Below are 18,076 nucleotides of genomic sequence, written 5' to 3' on the forward strand. Positions count from 1 at the left end.
CATCAAATTTACCCACTTTTTTTAGTATTATTGCTAGAACTTTGATGAACCTCTTTGTTGCTCTTTATTTACATCCATGATTTTTTTTTGAGAATTTATTCCTAAGGAATAGATATCAATAAATTCCACTTGCAGGAATACATGGTTTCCTTTCTTTTCTTTCTGTGGACTGAGCTGTCTTTAATTTGCCCTGCCCTGCCCAGCAATATAAAAGGACAGCTGCTCTGGTTACCTTGTACACTGCTTCCCATCTAGCAATAAAAAGGGAGCACAGAATGCTTTCTTCCTTGGGACCAGAACATACTGAACCTATTTCTTGGACTTCTTTATGCTATGTGACCAAAGGATCCTGAACACTAAAGTTATTTTAAAAAGAGTTATTTGACACTGCTGAGCATGTGGTTTGTGTGAAGTCATTTAGAAAATAGTTAGAGCTGGGACTGGAATTCAGTGACCCTAGCCTCTCAGTCAGTACTCACATTACTAAATAATTTATCTCTCACCGCTGGTAATACCAGTAAAATGCTGGGAAAATGGTCATGTATCCTGGGAGGAGATGAAATTCAGTCTTCAAAGTTCAGGTGAAGTAACAGACACCAGGAGTAATGTGAGCATAGCCTGAGTAATAAGTAGAATGTCGGGAAGGCTGCTTTTCTGACTTATCACAAGGGATATGAAGATCTAGAAAGAGAGAGAAAAAAGGACGTGTCTCCAGGTGTAGTCTGAGCATTTTATAAGCTTGACAGCTTGGTAATTGCCTGCGGTTGATACAGGGAGAAAACTGGCATTTATTGAACAATTGCTTTGTCCCAGGAACTACACCAGGTCCTTGATCACATTTAATTCTCAACATATCTTTATGATGGAGGAGCTCCTGTTCTTTCCATTTTATTGATGAAGGCACTGAGGCTTAGAGGATTTAAGTAACTCCTGAAGTCACAGAGTGAGTAAATAGATAGTACAGTCAGTACCAAAACCTAGGCATTGGGACTTCCCTGGTGGCGCAGTGGTTAAGGATCCACCTGCCAATGCAGGGGACACTGGTTTGAGCCCTGGTCCAGGAAGATCCCACATGCTGCGGAGCAGCTAAGCCCGTGTGCCACAACTACTGAGCCTGCGCTCTACAGCCTGCGAGCCACAACTCCTGAGCCCGCGTGCCACAACTACTGAAGCCCGTGCGCCACAACTACTGAAGCCCGTGCACCTAGAACCCATGCTCCAGAACAAGAGATGCCACCGCAATGAGAAGCCCGCACACTGTGACAAAGAGTAGCCCCCGCTCGCTGCAGCTAGAGAAAGCCCGCGCCCAGCAACAAAGACCCAATACAGCCAAAAATAAATAAATTAATTAAAAAACAAAAATAAAAAAAGCTCTAGGGGCTTCCCTGGTGGTGCAGTGGTTGAGAGTCTGCCTGCCAATGCAGGGGACACAGGTTCGAGCCCTGGTCTGGGAAGATCCCACATGCCGTGGAGCGACTAGCCCTGTGAGCCACAATTACTGAGCCTGCGCGTCTGGAGCCTGTGCTCCGCAACAAGAGAGGCCACGATAGTGAGAGGCCTGCGCACTGCGATGAGGAGTGGCCCCCACTTGCCGCAACTAGAGAAAGCCCTCGCACAGAAACAAAGAGCCAACACAGCCATAAATAAATTAAAAAAATTTTAAAAAAACCTCATCAAAGCGTATTCTTAAAAAAAAAAGAAAAAGCTCTAGGCCTTGCTGGCTCCAGATTCTGTTCTCTAGGTAATAACAGCTAGGAAGGAGTTCAAGCTAAGCAAGTGTAGAAGAAATGAAATTGCACTTAAAGTGTGAGAGGCAGGGTATATGTTAAATATTGAAAAAGCAGCCTGGAAAACACAATTACCTAAAAGAAAATATTTGTCCAAATATACTAAGGGCTCAGGAGTAAGCAAATGTGCATTGAGTAGGACAGGAAGCCTGGGAGCACTTCTTGAAGGAAGCGAGCTGAGGTTCTTGAGAGGTTAAAGTACAAGGTCACTCAGCTGGTATATTATAGATTCAGGGCAAGGAAGGACCACCCCAAGGTCATGGGTGAGACTGTTCCCAAGAGGATGGGCTGGTGGGGAGCCCTTTACAATGTTCTTCATGGGAGTATCAAAATGAATCTCATGTTTCTTGCTTTTTTTTAGGGTCTGTGATGATCTTATCAAAGAGGAAAAGAATGAGACCGATGGGTTTCTTGAGGAGTGCATTATTGATCCTTCACTCCAACAGCGTCTTTCCATTCTGTCTCGCACCTTTGAGAACCAGAGAAAGCTGGTTCAGGCAGATAGCATGCTCTTCTTGAATAACATTTTCAGTGTTGAGCCTCTGGTAAGCACATAAATACAGTCTGACCTTACAGTAAATGTAGTGGGGATGCAGGGCTTAATTTGATGGGATTACTCACTCTGAGATTGACATGGTGAGTTCCAAGAGCATAAAGATTCCATCTGAGGAGCCTCATCGTCGTTATGAGACAGCGAATGAAGATTAATAGTAAGAACACTCAGAGGTTACATTTATAGGTCACACTTTATATGTACCAGTCACTGTTAAACACTTCATATATATTACATACTTTATCTTGTTTGTATATACATTATCAGTTGTAATCAGTCCCCCATTCTACAGATGAGGAATTTAAGACTTAGAGAAATTTGATAACTTACTCGAGCCCAAACGATTAGTGTCAGTAGTTAGAAATTTATCCCTGATTAGCCTCACTCTAGAGCAGGGTTTCTCAACCTCTGCGCTATTGACATTTGGGGCTGGATAATTCTTTGTCCTGTACATTGTAGCATATTTAATAGCAGCCCTGACTTTTACCCATCAGATGCTATTCGTGACAACCCAAACTCTGTCCAGATGTCAGATGTCCTCTGGTGGGCGAAATCACTCGGTTGAAAACTGCTTTGTCCTTAATTCACTCAATAAATACTTATTGAGTGCATGTTCTGTACCAGGCACTGCGTATGTACCAGGCATCGATGAACAAAACAGACATAGTCCTTGACCTCAATGTCTGTCTAGTGAGAGCTGAGCCAGAGTTAGAACAGGATCTGTCTGATTCCACAGACGAAACGTTTTTTTTTAGGTGTACAACATAGTGATTTGATATTTTTATAGATTATACTCCGTTTAAAGTTATTACAAAATAATGACTATTATCCCCTGTGCTATACAATATATCCTTGTTGCTTATCTTTTTTATACATAGTAGTTTGTATCTCTTAATTTCATAACCCTATCTTGCCTCTCCCCCTTTTCTCTGCCCATTGGTATACACTAGTTTGTTTTCTATATCTATGAGTCTGTTTTGCTGTTTACATTTGTTTGTTTTACCTTTTAGATGATAACAGATAGTATTTGTCTTTCTCCATCTGACCTATTCCACTAAGCATAATGCTCTTTAGGTCCATACACTTGTTGCACATGGCTGAATTTCATTCTTTTTTATGGCAAAGTAATATCTCAATGTGTGTGTGTGTGTGTCTGTGTGTGTATCACATCTTCTTTATCTGTTCATCTATTGATGGACATTTAGGTTGCTTCCATATCTTGACTATTGTAAATAATGCTGCTTTGAATATTGAGGTGCAAGTATCTTTTCGAATTAGTGTTTTCCTTTTTTTCGGATTATGTACCCAGGAGTGGAATTGCTGGATCATACAGTAGTTCTATTTTTAGTGTTCTGAGGAACCTCCATACTGTTTTCCATAGTGGCAGCTTCAGTTTATATTTCCACCAATAATGTACAAGGGTTTCCTTTTCTCCACATCCTCTCTAACATTTGTAATATGTAGGCTTTGTGATGATAGCCATTCTGACAGGTATGAGGTGATATCTCATTGTTTCTTTATTTTTTGATTTGCATTTCTCTAATAATTAGTGATGATGAGTATCTTTTCATGTGCCTGTTAGCCATCTGTATATCTTCCTTGGAAAAATGTCTGTTCAGGTCTTCTGCCCATTTTTGTGTGTGTGTGTGTGTGATACGCGGGCCTCTCACTGTTGTGGCCTCTCCCGTTGTGGAGCACAGGCTCCAGACATGCAGGCCCAGCGGCCACGGCTCACTGGCCTAGCTGCTCCGTGGCATGTGGGATCTTCCTGGACCGGGGCACAAACCCATGTCCCCTGAATCGGCAGGTGGACTCTCAACCACTGCGTCACCAGGGAAGCCCCTTCTGCCCATTTTTAATCAGATTGTTTGGTTTTTTTGATATTGAGTTCTATGAGTTGTTTATATATTTTGGATATTAACTCCTTATTTGTCATGCCATTTGCAAATGTTTTCTTCATTCAATAGGTTGTCTCTTCATTTTGTTGATGGTTTCCTTTGCTATGTAAAAGCTTTTAAGTTTCATTAGGTCCCATTTGTTTATTTTTTGCTTTTATTTCTTTTGCCTTAGGAGACAGATTTTAAAAAATATTGCTATGATTTATGTCAAAGAGTGTTCTCCCTATGTTCTCTTCTAGGAGTTTTATGGTTTCAGGTCTTACCTTTAGGTCTCTAATTCATTTTGAGTTTACATGGTGTAAGGAAGTCTTTTAATTTCACTCTTTTACGTGTAGCTGTCCAGTTTTCCCAGCACTGCTTATTGAAGAGACTGTCTTTCCCCCATTGTATATTTTTGCCTCCTTTGTCATAGATTAATTGACCATATGTGTGTGGGTTTATTTCTGGGCTGTCTGTTCTGTTCAATTGATCTATGTGTCTGCTTTTCTACTAGTACCACACTCTTTTGATTACTGTAGCTTTGTAGTATAGTCAGAGGTCAGGGAGCCTGATACCTCCAGCTTTGTTCTTTTTTCCCAAGATTGCTTTGGCTATTAGGGGGTCTTTTGTGGTCCCATACAAGTTTTAGGTTTACTCATTCTAGTTCTTTGAAAAATGTCATGGGTATTTCGATAGGGATTATATTAAATCTGTAGATTGTTTTGGGTAGTATGGACATTTTAACAGAATTAATTCTTCCAATCCATGAATGTGGGATATCTTTCCCACATTATTATTTGTGTCATCATCTATTTCATTCATCAGTGTCTTATAGTTTTCAGAGTACAGGTCTTTCAACTCCTTGGTTAAGTTTATTCCTAGGTATTTTATTCTTTTTAATGCAATTGTAAATGGGATTGTTTTCTTGCTTTCTCTTTCTAATAGTTCATTATTAGTGTATAGAAAATCTACAGGTTTCTGCATATTAATCTTATATTCTTCAACATTACTGAGTTCATTTATTAGCTCTAGTAGTTTTTTGTTGGAGACTTTATGGTTCTCTCTATATAGTATCATGTCATCTACAAATACTGACAGTTTCATTTTTTTCCCTTCCAATTTAGTTGCTTTTGTTTCCTCTTCTTGTATGATTGCTGTGGCTAGGACTTCCAATACTATGTTAAATAGAATTGTCAAGAGTGGGCATCCTTGTCTTGTTCCTGATTTTAGAGAAATAGCTTTTAGCTTTTCACCATTGAGTATTATATTAGCTGTGTATTTATTGTAAATGGCCTTTATTATGTTGGCATATTTTCCCTTTATACCAACTTGGTTGAGAGTTTTATCATGAATGGGTATTGAATTTTGTTGAATGCTTTTTCTGCACCTATTGAGAGACGATCATATGATTTTTACCATTTGTTTTGTTAACGTGGCATATCACAGCAATTGATTTGTGTATATTGAACCATCCCTGCATCCCTGGAATAAATCCCACTTGATCATGATGTATGATCCTTTTTATATATTGTTGAATTTGGCTTGCTAATATTTTGTTGAAGATTTTTGCATCTGTATCCATCAGAGATATTGGCCTGTAATCTTCTCTTTTTTTGGTAGTATCTTTGTCTGGTTTTGGTATCAGGGAAATGGACTCATAGAATGAGTTTTGGGGTGTTCCCTCCTGTTCAATTTTTTGTATTAGTTTGAGAAGGATAAGTGTTAACTCTTCTTTATATGTTTAGTAGAATTCCCCTGTGAAGCTGGGCAGTCCGGGACATTTTTCTCTTAGACGTTTTTTGATTACTGATTCAATTTCAATACTAGTAATTGGTATGTTCAGATTATTTATTTTTTCCTGATTCAGTCTTGGAGGATAGTATGTTTCTGGGAATTTATCCATTTCTTCTAGGTTGTCCAATTTGTTGGCATATGACCATTCATAATATTCTCTTATGATTGTTTGTATTTCTGTGATATCAATTGTAATTTCTCCTCTTTCATTTCTTATTTTGTTTATTTGGGTTCTGTCTCTTTTTCTCTTAATGAGCCTGGCTAAAGGCTTATCAGTTTTATTTATCTTGGTTTCACTGATCTTTTCTATTGGGTTTTTTTCTTTTTTTGGTCTCTATTTTATTTACTTCCTCTCTTATATTTATTATTTCCTTTCTTCTGCTGATTTTGGGCTTCGTTGTTTTTCTGATTCCTTTAGATAGAGGGTTATGTTGTTTACTTGAAATTTTTGTTTCTTGAGGTTGGACTGTATCACTGTAAATGTCCCTTTTAGAACTGCTTTTGCTGTGTCCCATAGATTTTGGAAAGTTGTGCTTTTATTGTCATTCATTTTGGTGTATTTTTGCTTTCCTTTTTGATTTCTTCATTGATCCATTGATTTTTAGTAGCATTTTGTTTAGTCTCCATGTGTTTGTGTTTTACCCATTTTTCTTCCTGTGATTGATTTCTAGTTTCATACTGTTGCAGTTGGACAAGATGCTTGATATAATTTCTATCTCTTAAATTTGTTGAGACTTGTTTTGTGGCCTAGCATGTGATTTATTCTGGACAATGTTCCATGTGCACTTGAAAAGAATGTGTATTCTGCTGTTTTTGAGTGGAATGTCCTGTAGGTATCTGTTAAGTCCAGCTGGTCTCATGTGTCATTTAAGGTCACGGTTTCTTTATTGATTTTCTGTCTGGATGATTTGTTCATTGATAGAAGCGAGGTGTTAAAGTCCCCTACTATTATCATTGTAAATTCTTCCCCTTATGTCTGTTAATATTTGCTTTATATATTTATGTGCTTCTTTCACAGACCAAACTCCTGACCACTCTGCCCCACTGCCTCAAAATGAAAGTAACCAACACCTTCTGTGTTTACTATCTGCTAGGCACTGTACATTACCTTAAACTTAGCAAGCATAGGGTTCTGTGAGGGTAAACACAGCAATAGGAGTTGAGAAAACCCACAGCTAGTTAGAGCTGACATTCAAACCTGTTGGAGAGAAGACATGGGCACAAGGACACATTAGAATAAAAAGTCACTTGTGAGAAGTGCCATTGACCTGTCCATACCAGTTTTCCCTAATGCTGTATTTCCAAATTATTACAGTATATTACATAGAAAAGGAAGTCCATGGCTAAATAAGTTTGAGAAACACTGGGTTCAATATTGCTTGAAAGGTTTATTTGCTGTTAGACTTATAAAAGTCTTTCATATTATAATGAGCATTATAAATCTCTTAAGAGGGAGCCTTCCCCTTGGAGATATCCTTTGGAACTAGTATTTAGTGGGACTTGCTGTGTGAATCACAGGTAAAGACAGACAGTCAGGACACTAGTTCAGAGGCTGAGGTGATTATCATAGGCTAAGAAGTTAGAGTAGGCTTTTTGAGAGCAGAGCCTTGAACCGGGTCTTGCAGGATGGAACTTTTGGAAAACAAAATTGGGGGTGTGCATGGCATGGTTCATTCAGGGCTCCATTAGTGGATCAGTTTGCTTGAAGTAAAGGGTTCATGTAGGAAAACAAGGTTGGAGATGTGGCTTGAGGCTGAATCTTCTCTCGTGTCAGAAGACTATCCAGGGCTCAATTGAGCAAAGGGATCTTCAGATATAATGAGTTAGCCCAGAAAGAGGTTAAATCAAGGTGAGCATACAGTCTTAGAAGGACAGGACATGCACCTATAAAAGTAGGTCATGCCCAAAGATGCTGAAAAGATCAGGAAGGCATGACAAGTCCAAGCAAGTAAGTTGCTGAGTGAGGCAGAGGCAGGGAGGAGCAATCAGTCATGGCAATCTTAGACATGGCTGGTAAGGTCCAGAGTGTAGGCAGTCCAAGATTCTTCCTAGCTGGTACGGAGAATCCAGGCTGATGACTGCTGTCCTTTTCTCATAGCCTTCTGGGAGTGGGTGACTCTGGGATGGCAAACATTGGTGGTGAGAAGGAGGTGGGAGGCCTGCAGGTAAGGCTTGTATATTTCAAATTCAGAAGTAGGAAGACTGGGCTTACCTCAGGTTTCTTCTCATGCACGAAAGCCAAAGCTTCTTGCTGCAGATATGTGTGTTAAAACGTGGCACTCAGGGCTTCCCTGGTGGCACAGTGGTTGAGGGTCCGCCTGCCGATGCAGGGGATGCTGGTTCGTGCCTCGGTCCGGGAGGATACCGCATGCCGCGGAGCGGCTTGGCCTGTGAGCCGTGGCCACTGGGCCTGCGCGTCCGGAGCCTGTGCTCCGCAGCGGCAGAGGCCACAGCAGTGAGAGGCCCGCGTATCGCAAAAAACAAACAAACAAACAAACAAAATGTGGCACTTAATATGATTCCTTTTGAATTCTAGATAGGAACTGAATTGGGCATTCTTATCACAAGGCATTTTTTCACTATTAGGAAGAAAAACATTTTGTAGAATAATGATACACAGAAATGATACCTTTTTAAATAAATGAGACTAATTTCATTTATATTATGTGAAAAAAAGACCCAGGAAAGGGATAATATTTGCTTAGTACATAAGTGATGTTTATGGCATCTGTAATAATTTTGTCTTTTCTGTACAGTATTCAGGTTTTCTTCTCATGTTAGTATTCATTAGCTGATTCTTGATCATTTTTGCAAAATGAAAAATGAAGGCATGAATTTTTCCTAGTGTCATCCTTAGTGTTTTTCTGGTCAGAATAACAGAACTCAGTGTCAGTTATACTGATATATTTATTGATGTTAAATTTCCTTTTTTCCTACTTAAAGATCCTGATAGTTTTATAGAAATACAGTTCTTGTGAGTATAATATAATCTTACCTTGTAAATTACTTTTGAAGGTATTTGATGGGAAAATTCTGTAATTTCATTAGCTTCTTGACTCCAATGTGAACTATGGGTATTTTCCACTATTGAGATTTTGGTTTTATGATACAGGTAAATAAATTCTGTAGTATTTTTGGATGATAGAGTTGGGAAAGTGTTTATAGAAGAGATGAGATCTGAACTGAATGTTGGAGGAAGGGTAAGATTTAATTAAATAGAAAAGAAGAAGAAGGATGTTTCCAATTGGAGAAATTTTGAAAACAAAAGGGAAACTTTTGGGCCTCCCTGGTGGCGCAAGTGGTTAAGAGTCCGCCTGCCGATGCAGGGGATACGGGTTCGTGCCCCGGTCTGGGAGGATCCCATATGCCGCGGAGCGGCTGGGCCCGTGAGCCATGGCCGCTGGGCCTGCGCATCCGGAGCCTGTGCTCCGCAACGGGAGAGGCCACAACAGTGAGAGGCCCACATACCGCAAAAAGAAAAAAAAAAAAAAAAAAAGGGAAACTTTTAATAATAGGTTCATAGCGTATTAAACAACAATGAAATGATGGATTTTTCTGGAGCAGGTGGTCATGGAGAATATAAGAAATGAGATTGAGAAGGAGAGTTGGCATATCTGGGCTGCCCTGGCAACCTGTTACACTATAGCCGACTGTCTCCCACATTATGTTTTCTGTAAATACTGGATCTGAGGGGTGGTAGTGTGTGTTCCTTGCAAAGGGGAATTTTGTGCTCAAATAAGTTTGGGAAATACTGGTTCAAGAGGAGGTGACTCTCAAAGGGAAAAGTGCAAACAGTATTTCCCCAGGATGAGAGACCCCTTTTCCCACACAGTATCCACCGGAGTCAGTGTTGTGTGGATCCTAGTTTGGTAACTGGTGCTGAGGGTATCTGAGACTCACTGTAAGGTTTGGATCAGGAACAGGATGTGTTCGGGGTGTTTTAGAAAGATTATCATAGCATCAGCTTGTGGATCAAATTGGAAGAGGATGGTTAGAGGGTGGGATGGGTAGTGCAGGTCAGGCAGGGGAAATTCACTAGTGCAGGGAGGGTCAGGGAAACTGAACATCTCTGCAGGCAAGTGGAGGGTAATGTGTGAGGGTGACACTGACCTGGAACAGCCTGGTGATGGTCGGAAAGCAAAGGAAATGGCAGATGTGAGAGATGCTCAAAAGAAGGACACTAGAGTGCTTTTTGACTGACTGGCCATTGATGGTGAGACATGGTGAGGAATCACATGTCTTCTCAGATCTGAACTAGAGTGACTGGGAGAATTATGATGTCTTTGATAGGAATTAGCAAGTCAGGAGTCCTGAGTTTAACTCCTAGCTTTGCCAATGGAGAATGTGACCTTAAACAAGCAATATCTCCTTTGGCATCAGTTGCCTTTTACACAAAATAAGGATATTTGGGAATGTTGATCCTTTTTAGCTAGTAGGTTATGATTCTCCAGTTTGAGAACAGACTGAGATTGTCAACATCAGGGAATGCCTTATCCTTATCTGTATCCCAGGCCTAGCACGGTACCAATTAATGGGTGGATGAAGGAAGGAAGGAAGGAACGAACAGATGGAAATCAACTAATGATGATGATTTTGGTTCTGAACATGTTGAATTTGAGATGACACTAGATGTCCAAATAATTTTGGAATTGCAGTACTTGTGGGATGGGAATCAGGACTGGAGGTGAGTATCCTTTAGGGGTCTTCATGGAAGGCGTGAAAAGCGGATGGAAGTTTTAAGAGCAGAGCAAAGAAGGAAACTTGCAGTGGGCCCAGGACAGCCCCCAGGTGCTCATCTTTAGAGGCCCTGCAAAGAGAGGAGAGGCTGTGAATTCACAGAGAAGGATGGCCAAGAGGAGAACCAGACAGCTGAGAACTCACTAGCCTATCCTACATGTCTTTCTACCCTATTATGCCTTGTTCATCACCATTTTCTACTGAAGGATCTTCTGAATCTTGCTCACATAGAAGATCAGTTATGCCAAATAGCCACTATTTAATTTCTGACAGTTGAGCTATGCATCAGCAATTAGTTTTTTTATTAGGATGTGATTCCTTTTAATCAGCTTCTTGATATGAGCTGAGTTCATAGTAGAAGCAGAGATGATTAAAACCAAGCAGTGCCACCTACTGATCTAACAGTCAATCTCTAATTGACGTCCTGTACAAAAAATAAAAATAAAATTGAAGGTTGATGCAGGGGTTTAGAGACTACCTTGCTTTCTGATGGGCCCTTCAGCCCCTGTGTCCACCAGGAAGGATATTGTCTTCAACTGAGGTAAACTTAAAAAGTAAACAAACAAACAAAACCCATGTTACCTTAGGGTCTGAAAGGAAGTAAGAAATGATATGCTTATATTCTCAGACCTATGTCTATATATCTGGTTCTTTAAATGCGCCAGCCAAAACAAAGTTTAGTTTAGCCCTTATTGTGTTCTCTGTGTATTGAGTGTTTTATGGGAACACTGTTCCTATTTTAGAGGCTCTTTCAATTTAAAGTAAGTAGATTCAAGATTAAGAGATCAGTCACTGTCCTTAAATTGTCAAAAAGTGGTGATGGGTTTGAATTTAAATCACATTTTATTTATGTGATCATGTGAGAAGTAGTTTGACTCAATGCTGTAAGAATGTCTGATCCAAAACTCTAGAACTTCAAGTTCTTACTCTGTTCTACCACCACTTAGCCACTGGTTAATTCCACTGTCTTCCCATCATGCTCATTGCCTACCATTGCCATGGGGTCTGTTGGAAGAACCTTGAGGAGTTATGCTGGGGCATCTTTGGTACTGATGTGGTCACAGAGTGCAGAAGTGGGAGTGAGTCTTTTGAGAGACCCCAGACGTGTTCATTGAAGATGAAGGGGGTGGGCAAAGACCCAGGGAGAAGGCATTCCTGGGCAGATAAAAGAAAATGGGCTGGAAGGAATTTTTTTTACTTGGTAGTTTATTGATATTCTAATAGTAACCATAATTGTTGTCCTAGTCATTAAAGCATGTGCTGTATTACTACTATTTTTATCAAGTTCCTCATGTCCATTCTTTTGATAATGTCTTGAAATATTAATGTAATTAACCTGAAATTTCCCATTTATTCCTGACCTAGGGAAGGTAGTAAGTTCTACAGAATACTGATCATTTCTCAAGCCACTTGCATCCATATAGTTTTCTTCCCCCTTTGGAAAAGAATTGTGAAATTTAGTCTATTAGGCATGTTTTGTGCCTTTCAGAAAAACAAGTGGAATTGACTACCTTCAGAAATACAATATTCTATTTTACTAGATGGACTTTGGCTGTACAGAATTTTGACAGTCTCATTCTGTTATTTCCTCTGCTTAGGTCTCTTGGGTACCCTGAGGGAGAGAGAGTCAGAGATAAAAAACACAATTGCGAGAATTGAGAGGCAGAAGAATGTTACAGGGCAAAAGAGAGAATTAAGCTTTCGGTTTCCATGGGCATCTAGGAGTCCTCTGAGAAATCACAGCATAGGTGTGCTAGCCTTGTTCCTGAACTCTGGTACTGCTGGCTGAGGTCACACTTTTAAGATGCAGCAATTTTCTGAATGTTGAACACTTGATATTTTCTCAGAAATAAGGGTCTGAGAATTTAAAGATCTCTGCCCGAACTGGCCCTAAATGATTGGCCGACTGACATCAGTGAGCAGGGAAGACATTTCTGCTCCTTCATCCAGAATCCCTAGGGAAGCTTCAGCTTAACGTAACTAAGCCTTAAAAAGGGAGAGAAAGTTGATAATTTCTTTATTGCCATCTAAGTAACAGTAAACTATGCTTTGTCATCACCTAAGCCTGCGGAAAGCATGTGGTTCAGCAATTCAGACTTTGAAAGCACAGCTCAAATTTAGTTTATGTTTCCCCAGTCGGCATAGCATGTGAGCTCAGCAGAACCAGGTTGGGTGGGAGCCCAGGTGGCCCCCAAAGAGGAGAGACCTAGCTGTTGACGGCAACCTCTTCCACTCCTTGTACCCCTAGTCGTGAGTCACGTTGCAAACACGTGGGCGCTGACTCCTTGGAAAAGGACGCCGGAAAGGAGAAAGGAGGACAGGGATCTGCTGAGAGCAAACTGTCCTTGACAAGTCACGGCTCTTCTGTCGGTGTGGTTTTCCCATTCTTCACCCTCCCTTTATTATTGTTTGTCCTCTCAGATCTTTGTGCTCAGATTAGAGACCCAGTGGAGGTGGAGGGAGGTCTAGGGAAGTCTTAGACACAGCAAGGTTCCTTACGGCTCATTAAATAAATTAAGACCCTTCGTTGTTGGAAGAGACGCATGTCTGCTGTCTCCAGAGAAAGGCATGAGCATCATGCGTAACTACCTCAGCTCTGCAAAACCCCACCGGAATTTTCACCATACATGGGTTGGGGTATCTCACCCAAGATAGAACACACCGTTTGTGAAACTTTCTCTGACAGATGGCCAAATCTTAAACCCCTCTCTTAGAAACTTTTCTGGTCATTATTTTAAGAATCAAAACTTTACTAAATTCACAGTTTCTAGTCCTAGGAGATGTACTGGACGAGAAAAATCTCCTTGCATGTCATGTGCCAACTCAATCTTTTCTCTCCATGATAATTAGGATAGTTTACCTTCAGTTTTTTAGCTTCTATTTTTCCCCTATATCTCTTTGAGACACTTCTCTTTGCCCCAAGTGACAATAGAGAGCCTCCCCCATTGATCTGAAAGGTGCTACAAGAGCAATTGTGGGTAGTGACACAGATTATAGCTTCTAATCAGCGCTTTTATTTTTTTCTCTTATTGATTGATAGAAATTTGACTTTAAGAGGATGTTTTTATTTCCCAAGAGAAATTCTTTAAATTTTTCTTAAATATGATAAGATAGCTGAAAAGATTTGATTATATAGTCAAGAATATTTCCATCTTGGTGGAACATGATGGAACTCATTACACATTATAGCTGCTTTTGAAGTCATTATTCACTGAGCTTGTTCTGAGCTGGCTGTACCCTACCCCACCAGGATAGCTTGATAAAGATCCTCCAATGCATTTCTCAAGAACTGCAACATACTAATGTTGACTATATCATCCACAAGAACCTCCTGTGAGTCACCTTCCAAGTTACCTGAATGTTTGAGTACGAAGAGTGTCCTACTATGTTCACTAGACAGGAACACCAGGTCATGCTGGCTTCAATGAAGCCTGATTGTCGGTTGTAGTGTTTTTAAATTTCTCCTGGCATTTTTAAAAAACAATATGAGAAAGGTGAGACCTGACATTTTGTTATAATTGCAGTAGGGTTCCGGAAGTTAAAGAACAAAGTATTATAGAATCCCAGCTCTGCCACTTACTATTGATGTGGCCTTGGGTGAGATACTTAACCTCCCCGTGCCTTGGTTTTCTCATCTTTAAAATGGGGATAGTACTACTTCACGAGGTTGTAAAGATTGAACTAGATCATGTATATCAGCATTTTAACACAGTACTGGGAACATGAGCTCTCAGTTAATGGCTGCAAATATTATAGTTTGGAGTTATATACAGTTCAGTCTTGTATTGTGTCTAATCTCTTGTCAGATTAGAGAGTATGATCGGAAAGTGTAACATTTGAGTGGGCAAACGTTTAGATTACTCTTCTAAATGTAAGTTGGGAATTAAAATGCAGCTATTTTATATGATAAATTTAGTCCTCGAGTCATGTTGTAAACTACTTTCCAGATAAACAGTTCTAGCACTTTGGGTTTTGATTTTGCAAAATTTTCAGAAATAATTCTTCATTGGAAGGAAGGAAGGAGATGGGTAATAGGGGGGGAAGAAAGGTGATTTTAAAAATATTTTTATTTAAAGATTTTCAGTAGAGAATTTTTTTTTTTTTTTTTTGCGGTACACGGGCCTCTCACTGTTGTGGCCTCTCCCGTTGCGGAGCACAGGCTCCGGACGCGCAGGCTCAGCGGCCATGGCTCAAGGGCCCAGCCGTTCCACGGCATGTGGGATCTTCCCGGACCTGGGCACGAACCTGTGTCCCCTGCATCGGCAGGCGGACTCTCAACCACTGCGCCACCAGGGAAGCCCAGAGAATTTTTAAAGAGCCTCTTTAATCATTGCCCATATAATTTTTAAGGAGATCATTTTAATAGACACCTTTCTCATGATCGTATTAATGACCTATCATGAACCATTGGTGACATGTTCATAGACAGCTTTCAGAAAGTCTCAGAACTGTCCCTTTCGAGTCACTTGGTTGTTCGTGTTCCAGAAATTCCATTTCCAGAAATATTTAATATTGGAGCAAAAACTGCAAACATGGGAACTAACTTTAGACCTGAAAATTCAAAGTTGATTCCTTCTAGCAGGTCACTTGATTAATAAGTGAAAGGCAGTCATGGGTCTGAGGGAAAAACAAAACATTAAGACCAAGAAGGAAGATAATTACAGTAAAACTGAAGGCCATTTGGACAATTATTTTCAACAAACAAGATAATGGTCATTTACAGATTATATTCTCCATACGCATCTCTCATTTGGAGCAGGAAAATGGACAGTGATGGGAAAGGAGTCATATATGGAAGGAAAGCAGAACAGCAGGGGATTCTGTACGATGAGGCTGGTTTCACAGGACTGGGAGGAAAGGATATTGATGTCAGAGCCAGTAGGGAACATTCTGAATGTTTTGGCTCTCAGAAAGAAAACTTTAGAACTGAGCAATAAAGAAAGAAAAATTATTTTCAGAGACATAAATGACATGGAAGTTAACTTCAGAAGTGTGGGAAAAGTAATATGAAATGTATCAAAGATATATAAGTAGCAGTGGGGTCATGTTAGGCTGATTGCCTGTTACTGGAGTTTGCTCTCTCTGATTTGGTAGAAAATGCTATAGTGAGTTTTTGCTGTAAAGAAATTGAAGTTCCTTAACTTTTATTTTAATTCCAACTGAAAAATAAAAGTGTCCTTCTGCATGTTCCTAACTCCTTCAAATGACCTAATATTGAAAACATCCCTCTGTGGGAGGAAACTGAATGACCACACTTCTGTTTTTATAGAAACACTCAGCCCTCTTAATGCACATTACCTGATACAAGCCCAGGAGAGGTTTTAGCATAGGATTTGTCCTTGAATTGTCTCCGGGGGCTCAGTAAAAGTCATAAATTACTACGTCTTAAGCACAACAAAACAGCTGCAGCCCAGGATAAGAAAGCACGGCACCCACAGTCCCATTCTCCCAGTCTGAAGAACGCCATGGAGGAAGGGCTTCTCAGCCTCCAGGGGGCTCCATATAAGACAGTCCGCTCCTGGATCCACTGCTCCCTCCTCTTGGAGGTTCTGGTTGCTTCTCTGTAGCATGTCTGTCCCACCGTTTTCCAACCCACCAGTCTGATAATCAGACTTCTTTGATGATGGGATGTGCAAGAACGCTTCTGGGATAGAACTTAAGTTTGTTGCCTTCTTGTATGCACATGGACCCTGGATTTTCTTGTGTTTGAAAGTGGTCTGGCCCAGCTCAAACCGTAAGGCCCTTGAATTTTCACACATGTACCGAGCTTATCTGATTCCCAGCATATCCTTTTTGGGGCATTTCTTACCACTCTGGTGAGACTTTTCTAGCAGAGGTTTTCTAGGGATCCAAGATGGCCCCAGTGGTCAGTTTGGATAGGAACAGGTTAGCCGTGTCCATTCTACACTTCTAAACAAAGCAGAGCCTAAACCCAGCAGGGGAATACATTTGTCTCATGGGTTAGGAGTAAGGCCAGGTCTTTAGACATTCTGAGATGGACTACCCACTGATACACCAGTGAATGGATCAGCCACTTTTTCTGCCTGGCCTCTCTGCTCATTCTGGCCACGAGTGTTCATAGCACTCCATATCACTAGAAACCCCCACAAATCAAAATGGGCCAGGTAGTCGCTGTTTATCAGAATAAAACAGATACCCGTTTCAAGGTTTGGAAAAGCGCCACGGTGAAATGTGCAAATAAGCAAAAGTGCTTAGGACTTCCCTATGCCCTGCAGGATCTCAAAAGTCCGTGTCACCTCTAAAATTGTATGACTTTTGTGGTTCCAGTTGAGGAGAAAATGGCAGAAGTAGACTGCAAAGATGAATAGGCATTTGCCAGTAACTACACAGTGTGCAAACTGAGTGATACGAATGATTCAATAAATACGTTGAACACTTACTATGAGCCACTTCTGGTTTAGGTGCTGGAGATACAGCAGCACCCACCCTCATGGAACCTTCATTCTAGTGGGCTGATGTGGAAGTGAGAGCTCCTGGGACCCACATGACACCCACAGCCCTCACTGCTACTACTTCTTTTTTTTTTTAAATATTTATTTATTTATTTGGCTGTGCCAGGTCTTAGTTGCGGCACACAGGATCTTTGTTGCCACGTGCGGGATCTTCATTACAGCATGTGGGATCTTATTTCCTGACCAGAGATCGAACCCAGGCCCCCTGCATTGGGAGTGCAGAGTCTTAACCACTGGGCCACCAGGGAAGTCCCCCTCACTGCTGCTTCTTGGAGGCTCTGTGCCCTTCATGCTTCTGAAGCAGGGCGACGTTGCCTGAGAAGCACGCTCACTAGGCTGTTACCTTCGTAAGCAAACCCACATTGGCTCTAGTTTTCTGTTTTCCCCATCTTGTTTGACGTCTGCATTTTAAACGACTTTGCTCTCTGCTTGATTCTTTACTCCAGCACTATGTTCAGTTCCAGCCAAACTGGAAATAGAACATGCATGTGGGACTGTCTGAAACTGGATCCTAATTAGCTATCAAGTTGCCTTTCCTTAGTTTTCTATTTAGTTGGTAGGACCATTTATACATTTTTGGATGTGCTTATCACTGACGTTCTTGGCCTTATTTACAAAAACCATAGGAAAAAAACACATTTTCCCCCTAATTTTTCTGATACTTTCATCTTAGTCTTTCCAAGTGGCATAAGAATAACATCAGTCATAGCAAACAGTTATTTGCTGAGCTCTTACTGTGTACTGAATGTGGGTCAGAAAGCATTTGACCTGCATGATCCCTCGTCAGACCTTAGGAAACCCTTTGAGGCAGGTGCTATAGCATGTCCTTTTACAGCCCTGAAAAGTTACATGGTT

The 18,076-nt window shown here is 40.7% G+C and overlaps 1 protein-coding gene across 1 annotated transcript in view; it reads left to right on the forward strand.

The window, feature by feature from the left end:
* Positions 1-18,076, forward strand: part of HYDIN (HYDIN axonemal central pair apparatus protein) — a 445,256-nt gene that overhangs the window by 151,778 nt on the left and 275,402 nt on the right. Inside the window, exon 10 of the mRNA XM_060083501.1 lies at positions 2,149-2,332. Within this exon, the coding sequence (XP_059939484.1) occupies positions 2,149-2,332 (184 nt within the window). The remainder of the gene's footprint in view (positions 1-2,148; positions 2,333-18,076) is intronic.

The sequence above is a fragment of the Mesoplodon densirostris genome, chromosome 19, assembly GCF_025265405.1.
Source record: "Mesoplodon densirostris isolate mMesDen1 chromosome 19, mMesDen1 primary haplotype, whole genome shotgun sequence".
Lineage (NCBI taxonomy): Eukaryota > Metazoa > Chordata > Mammalia > Artiodactyla > Ziphiidae > Mesoplodon > Mesoplodon densirostris.